We start from the raw sequence: 7,870 nt of genomic DNA, 5'->3' as shown, positions 1-7,870 counted from the left end.
CTCTGGCTGTGTTCAGAATTAGCATACTATCTTACTGCTTCTTCTATTTCTGCAGTACGCATGCAGATTACACAGAAGACTTGATGCATTTGAGATTACACGAAGTGCACTGTCCCACAATGCAACAGGCTCGACATTTTGACATCTCTTTCTCGATGCATTATTTGGACTACAGAAATACTTTTTAAACTAAAAATGCAACATTATTTATTTCTGAAATTGCATGCATTATATGCTTTGTAGTAAAACGCATGCAAAGTTGTGAGGTCATGTGACCCCAATGTTGCATGCTGGCTGAATGTTCTTTTGCATACTTTTTGCAAATGTTTTTAAAATGCAATTCTCTCAGTATGCTTTAAGCATTATGCCAGTATTCAATTCTCAACATAGTTGCTGCATCTGAAATCTCATTCTATACGGTAGGCGAAAAACAAAAGTGGGGGCCCGTTCAGATACCCACACACACTTGTGGTTTGGCCACTTGAGAGCGTGTGCACGTGACAGGACGTAAGTGTGCAAGACTGTCACGGGTCTGAAAAATGTCAAAGCGCAGTACACTTAACACACACTAACAACATATTTTTAGCGGTTGGGAAGTAATTAGCCTGCTTATTAAAAAAAAGTACCTACTCCAGAGAGTAAAAACCGTACTTCACGACCGCTAAAAATATGTTCTATATAGTATGAGTGTGTGTGGTAGGAATGTAATCCGGATGTAATACATTTGCTGTGTTGCGTCGCTTCACTGTTCATTCATAAATCCTCTCCTGTGGCCTCATGGGATAGTAAAGTGTCCATCATATGCACACTTCAGAATCCCACTGGAAGAAGTAGGTCATCCGGAGACTTTTTGCCTCCTCTTTTATGAGGACTGTGAATTCCGACATACTTCTGTTGTCACAGTGAGGAAGTATGTGATTTGGGATACAGCCAGTGGTTCGGAAAGCCCTGTCCTGCTGACTGGGATTAGACTGCCACCTAGTGTTCGGCTTACGCTTAACCATTCCTAACAATTTTGTGGGTAGCTGTGGGATTTTATTATTATTATTTTTTTTTTTTTTTTTGTAGATTGTGAACATGAAATTCAGGTTTATTGAGCGTGTTAATATTTAAGCAGAGATCTCAGAACAGTAAATTATTTTTCTGCACTATTCCCAGCTCAAATGATGCTGCGTAATTCCCTGGTACGACTGGAGTTTATTAAGGACGTTTCTTCCTACACTAGTTTACTGTATTGAGTGTTAATTATTACCTGCTGGTGGGTATTTATCATGTCTGTTGTCGTGTACTACTGAGGCTCCGTTTCGTCCTCGACCAACGGACCCATAATGCAGTGCGGTCGGTCACCATAGCATTCCTGTGGCTCTAATCAATTCAGTTCTAACACAGTGTTTACATTGGGAGAATTAAGCAGATATTTATTTGTAGTTGTCTCTCTTTTTTTTTTTGTTAGAAATAAATGCTTTGTTGGATTGTTTTGTATAGTGTGAACAGATCCTGGTACAGCAATAAGTGTAGAAACTGCACATTTCTGACTGATTGTGTTTGTACTTGTAAATCAAACCTCACACCAGCCTCGATTGTTATGCTATGTAGTTGGTTTCATAAAAAAAGAATATCAATAAAAATCATAACAAAGTTCTTCAGTTAAATTGTGTCATAATTAAAGTGTATTATACATTCACATTTGGATTAAGTGTAAATTATTCATATTATAAAGGCAGGATAATTATAAAGGTACATCAAATAAAATGAAATGTATTCAGTTTAGTTGGCATGTTATTGAGACCTAAATAAATTTTTTTTTAGGTTTTAAATCCTGTTGCTGTTTTTCTCTGTTGAGCTGCAATAAAGTCAGTTGGCGGGATAAGATTAATAAAGTCTCGTAAGATTGTTCCTAACATTTTTCATTTGTGTTCTGGAAGATGAGCTGGTATGGCAAGCCTTTTAACTTTTATTCGTTCACAGGAGAGGAATTCTTGATATCAACAATTCAACTTTCACTGTTAAAATTCTAATTCTTGATATCAGAAATGTTATTTCTATAGGCCTACTAGTAAAAATGTGAATTCTTGATATCAGCAATAACGTCCACACTCGCAGGAATATCATAGAATTACATTTCAACTAGTAAAAGCTGTAATTCTTGATATCTGTAATTGTATTTTGACTAGTTAAATGTCACCATAGGCTGCTATTGTAATTCAGTTGTTCATATCAAGAATTGATTTCTTACTCCAAATACAATTCTTAGACTTAGAGTAAAAATCTAAAAAAAATATATCAATAATTACATGGTTACAAGTGCAAATATAAATTCCAGAAAATGTATTCTGATATCAATATAATTTTAGATATCTATATGGCTTTCTTACTAATAACAATCACATTAATGATATCAGAAATGAACAGTCAGCAATCAAATTATTGATATAAAAAATGAAGAATTTTACTAGCAATTTAATTGTCAATATCGAGAACAGAAATTTGCACTAGTAACCAACAATTATGATTTTTACTAGCAAAAATTGGAATTTCAACTAGTAAGAAATCACTTCTTGATAGCAACAACTGAATGTGAATAGCAGCCTATGATGGACGGAAGGCCAAAACGGACAGAAAAAGATGCGTTGGTGTGGACAGGTGACATTTAACTAGTGAAAATACAATATCAAGTATTGATGGTATCAATAATTAATTTCCTGGGATTAAATAAAAGCAAAAACGGCTTCGTGTTTGAGCTGCAGTTCCTGCAGTGAACACTGAGCGGCGCCAGATACTCGCGTCACCGCACCGGAAACAGCGGTTTAGAAGTCGAACTGTGACGTTTGGCATTATTTACATGTGTGATTTTATTATGTTATGAGTGTAGAGAGAATATATTCTGAGATAGTCACTTCCAGTTACACAGTTTCCGCCAACCTCATTTAAAATAATTTAAGATCATGATCATTTAATAATAGTGCGTCATAAAAAATTAATAGGCTATAGGCAAATTTGTTTAGCCTATGCTTATTTGTTCTTAAAAACGCAGCGCACATCAGTCATTATGAGTGTCTGATCAAAACCAACTGATGAGACGTGATTGTATTTTACGCAGACTATAGGCCTACTCTAAGTTCATTTCTGTTCATTTCTGTTTATTTTGCATTATTAAATTATCAGATTCTTATACAGCAAGTGAAGTCATCTTTAGCTCATATACAGGCTTTAATACCGTTGATATGTGCGGATGTCAAAACGCTTACATATAACCATGTTATATATATAGCCAATGTTTTTCTAAAAATGTCTAAAACATTGGCTATTATTATAGCTAGGCTATTAGTAGTATTAATGTTAGTGTTATTATCACTTCCCTCAGAAACAGTCCATATGCAAGTCAAATGTGACTTTATTACCTCAAAGTAAACGGTCAGTAGATACAAACACATGCTCAATTAAATAATTATACAACAAAAGAGAAACAAACCGATCGAGAACTGAAATTATAAATATAGATTCAAAGTGCGACTCTGATAGACTTCAAAGCACAAAATCAAACTCGATGATAAATAGAGTTTCAAGACAGTCCTATGTACAATTTCACTTTGCATTGAGAAGAGTTCAGATTCACTGTCATAGATATCAACTGCACGAGGAACATAAGACCAATGAACAGAAATCTCCGAATTATGCGTGCATTTCAAAATCAAGGAGCACAAAATTAAACTGGCAAATACAGAGTAATAAGACAACTGTGCGGCTGTTGAGAAATAAAATCCTTGATTTTCTTATTTAGCTAATAAAGTGCCTCAATAGACATGGAGAATCTGTATATGGCAAATGCAGCGCAAATATGAAAGTTCAGCAGTGTGTTACGAGGTTATTTTCATCACTGTATCCATAAAGAACACCTGAGAGACCTTCTGCTGATTTACAGTCAAATATGATCAAACAAAGTTAACATAGATCGATAAAACCCACTGGCCTTTTGCATGATTTAGTCCATTGCGCGTCCACATGTGACGCTCTTCAAAATAAAGGCTGTTCTGGTTCTTTGAAGACATTATAGTTCACCAAAAAAACGCAATAACAACCACTTCTGCAGAGTTTACTCTAATAAAATAAAGGTTCCGGTGGTTCCATGTCCTCCCGGGACCCAGGAATAGACTTTTGTCCTTTAGTGAATTTTTTTTCTGGAGTTTTAAGTGTGGCTGTCCTGTAAAGAGCATATTCAGGGCTTTACAGAGATATCAAATATTTGAAGGTTTCACCATCACAACTTATCATTGGTCTTTAAAAATGACTGAAATTAATTTAGTGATCAAATTGAGCAATTGTTTGCCATAAATCAACATCTCAGGAAAATGTTATGGGGTTTCTAATCAAAATATGACTTTCTGTTACAAAACAGGGTTGATTTCACACATGTCCACTGTAGAGACACCAGGACTTGTTTATCAGGCATTCCGGGAGACACAAGTGAATAAGGAAAGAAATCATATAATATTCCTATAAAATATTAGATATTATTATGAAAATGTTGCCTATTATTATTACGCTTCTTTTTTCATTACATGTGGCCCCAAGAATACATTAAAATGCTAATTAGATAAAGTGTATTGAATGGGACTATGCAGTTATGGCCATTTTACCCACATATTGCATAAAGGAAAATAGTGTATAAATTCATTCCGTTATATTTTTCATAACGTAGATGAGAATCATCGTTATACAAAGTTTGGTTAAAAAAATCCTACAAAAATGTATTGGTGAATGGAAAAAATCCCATTGTTTTTACCTATATGTCATTTCATGTCATTTTATGTCTTGCCACTACAGAGGACATAGCATAAAATAAGAATAAAAATAAAAAAACCATTTGTTTCTTATGCTCTAAACTAAACAATGTAATGACATGGAAAAAATCCTAAATTCAAAAACCTTTTTCTGGGTGTCAGGAGGAAGAAGAACCTTTAACATCCATGGAACCTTTACAGTGGAAAAAAACATGTTTTGTAGAGTTTAAAATTGGCTCTTTTAAGAAGAATATTTTGGAACCTTTTTTAAAGAATTATATAGTTCTTTGGATATAATTTCTTCAGGTCAGTGTTTCGGGGTTCTTTACCTATTTCGAATGAATCTGACAGTAAAGAGTTTTTTTTTTAAACATGTTTTGGCTCTAATTGGAACCTTTATCTTCAAGAGCGCGTGTGTATGGTTGTTTTCAGAGGCCGTTCTGTACGGGTTCTGTGGTGTGGATGATCTCCGGGGACTGGCAGGCTGGGCTGCCCGGTACACTCTGTTCGCTGTCGGTATCGCTGCCCTTTTTAACCCCGGTTGACCCGGGCTCGCAGGCGCTGTGCGTTTTCACGTGTTTACTGAGATGGTCGCTGCGCATGAAGCGCTTGTTGCACACCGGACAGGCGAATCTCTTTTCCCCGGTGTGTGTGCGTAAATGCCGCTGGAGCTCGTCGGACCTGGTGAAGCGCTTCCCACAGAACAGCCAGTTACAGACGAACGGCCTCTCGCCGGTGTGCCAGCGCAAATGCGCTTTGAGGTGAGAAGTCTTTCCGTATACTTTCCCGCAGCCCGGGATGTGGCAACTGTGGAGGCCCTTCCTGCGCAGACTGGCCCCCGCGGGCCCTAACCTCTCCGCCTCGTGGCAGTTCGGACAGTCGCAGGTGGCTCTGCCCGAGTAGCGCCTGGTGGATGAGCGTGGTGACCCTGCAAGCGGTAACACCGGGGACCCGGATAAAACTGCGCTTGTGGCACCGGGACTGGTTTCTGGGTAGGTGGCGGATAAAACCGGTTTGAATCCGTCCATCAGGTGCTGCCCACCAGTAAGAAGATGCGGAGATGGACTGGTACTGAATGCGGAGTGAGTTATGGTGGAATAGTCTGAGTTGTACCCGCTCAGGGGTGAATGTAAAGAGGTCTGGAGCGCGGCGCCGTTCGCGCTTTGAACATCAATCCAGCCGGTGCCCATATCCCACCAGGAGGACCCGCTACCGGTGCCCACGTCCCCGGCGGAGATGCCACCATGCGCAGATTTGAACCAAGTCTCATACGGGTGTGCGACGCTCATCCTCGGGTAAATCCCCTGCAGAGTGTCCACTTTCGAGATGAACACCGACTGCGCGCTCGGGTCCGGGGAACTGTTCGCGACTGAAGTCTGAAACACGGGATAATCGTTTCCAAACGGACTGGTGGATGTGTTCGAGCCCGTTAGTGAGAACGAGCTGTTGGCGCTGAATGTCTCGTTCCGTTGCGCGCCGAACGGGGAGAGAGAACAGCTGCTGGGCGCCGCGCGCTTCCACGGGTGAAAACCTCCTTTTCCAAACGAGCCGCTGTCCGAGGAGGGACTCGAGCTCCCGATTTTGTTACAGGTTGCTGCTAACATGGCCAGTGGAGTGGATCCAACCCTCGGTTCCTCCTGTGACCATTAAAAAACACATGGTTTACGGGACAAATCATGAACCTTGCCACATTGCAAAATATGGTCAATTTACAGCATAATATACTCTGAAATATGTCTAAAAACAGAGTTGCAATGCAGCCCATTTTACACATATTGATGCAATAAACTTTTTGTACGATAATGATAATAATAATAAATAATGTACTCAAAATAAAACCTTTTTTTTTTGCTTTAAATGCTTGCGATAATTCGAAAGCAAAGAGCTGCAATAGTTTAAAAGTAACACAATATTCTTGCATTAAACTTTTCAGAATCTGCTATTCTTTTCATGAAATTAAAGGAGAACTTTTTCATTCAAACCACCCGAGGACCCAGAAACAAAAACACCAATCTGAAGAGCATATCCCGAAACATCAAGAACTGTTCAATCTCCGGAAATGAAATGTTGTTTTCGCTAATTTTGTAAACAGGACGGTCTTTAAAGAAGTAGGCTATCGAATAAAAAGGTGAATAAGCAAATATTCGTTTCAGGATATGCTATAGTGCAATCCGAATGTAACTTTCATTACGCAAGATTACGCTCAAGATTACTAATGTAACCTTACATCAAATAAACTTTATATAATCTTAGATTGCTCTCATTTCAGTTGAAAATCCCAGACACTCTAAATATTGCAGGACACGAGAGATGTAGCCACACTCACCCCAAGAAGTGAAGTTGCCATCACCTGTGAAAGGTCTTCACATTTATAAGTCTCTCGGCTGTTTTGGAGACTTTTACCGCCCACCGCTGCACAAATGCTTTCGGCTCGAGCTTTGAAGATCCACCAGATCACGCTCGACCAATCAGATCAGCGGAAACTCTCGGGAGTGCTGCGTTCGGTGATGATGTCATCGGCGGAGCTCTCGGTGACGTGTTGCCCTGGGAATTGTTTACAAGTGGGAAGGGCGGGCGGGTGAACCTTTCGTGGACCTTTTTTTTAGGCTAATTGTTGGGGATACCCATGTAAGGATAACTAATATTTTATGCTAATGAGATGCATGTGGGTGTTTCTTCATATTCAATTTCGCTGCGCAAAATTGAACACTAATATGAAATGGATGTTAGATTTCATACTAATATGAAATATATAAACAGTGCAGGATTATATGTGTGTTTTTATGAGGGCGTGACGGGGTTGAAGTGGGAGTTGCACGTGCTGGAGCAGCAGCTTCACACACAAGAGGAGATGAACTTCATGCACGAGCTCGATCCTCTTTCATCTCATTCACTGCAGAGATCCACAGGCATTCCTGCACTGCTTGCTTCTGGTCTCACTCACTCCAGCTTATGGGAAACACCGTTTGAAATGATATACAGTGCATTTAATCACAAGTGTTGCAACATATTTAAAGTGCAACGGATGCTAAAACTCTAAGATTACCAGTTGGCTATAATGCGTCTATTTTGTAGCCTACGCTATTCTT

At 39.1% G+C, this 7,870-nt stretch overlaps 2 protein-coding genes across 4 annotated transcripts in view; one reads left to right on the top strand and one right to left on the bottom strand.

The window, feature by feature from the left end:
- Positions 1-1,642, top strand: part of itgb8 (integrin, beta 8) — a 28,685-nt gene extending 27,043 nt beyond the window's left edge. For all 3 annotated transcript variants that reach the window (XM_082186395.1, XM_082186394.1, XM_082186396.1), the window contains exon 15: positions 1-1,642. This exon is cut by the window's left edge and continues 531 nt beyond it. The gene's annotated coding sequence lies outside the window, so the exon portion shown is untranslated.
- Positions 1,643-3,376: 1,734 nt separating this feature from the next.
- sp8a (sp8 transcription factor a) lies at positions 3,377-7,210 on the bottom strand. The gene is made up of 2 exons (XM_082186398.1): positions 7,108-7,210; positions 3,377-6,418 (listed from the first exon to the last, which is right to left on the bottom strand). Exons 1-2 carry the CDS (start codon positions 7,126-7,128, stop codon positions 5,210-5,212), a joined length of 1,230 nt encoding a protein of 409 aa, XP_082042524.1. The 5' UTR covers positions 7,129-7,210; the 3' UTR covers positions 3,377-5,209.
- Positions 7,211-7,870: the final 660 nt, after the last annotated feature.

The sequence above is a fragment of the Leuciscus leuciscus genome (assembly GCF_965113295.1).
Source record: "Leuciscus leuciscus genome assembly, chromosome: 12".
Lineage (NCBI taxonomy): Eukaryota > Metazoa > Chordata > Actinopteri > Cypriniformes > Leuciscidae > Leuciscus > Leuciscus leuciscus.
Note: the sequence above shows the minus strand (reverse complement) of the source record. Positions and strands in the feature narration are given on the sequence as shown.

Bases quoted from the DNA above. Each gene is read 5' to 3' on its own strand.
- sp8a (XM_082186398.1), bottom strand. From the start codon at position 7,128: ATGGCAACTTCACTTCTTGGG. The intron at 6,419-7,107 runs GTGAGTGTGGCT...TAATGGTCACAG, and splicing joins TGGCAACTTCACTTCTTGGG to GAGGAACCGAGGGTTGGATC.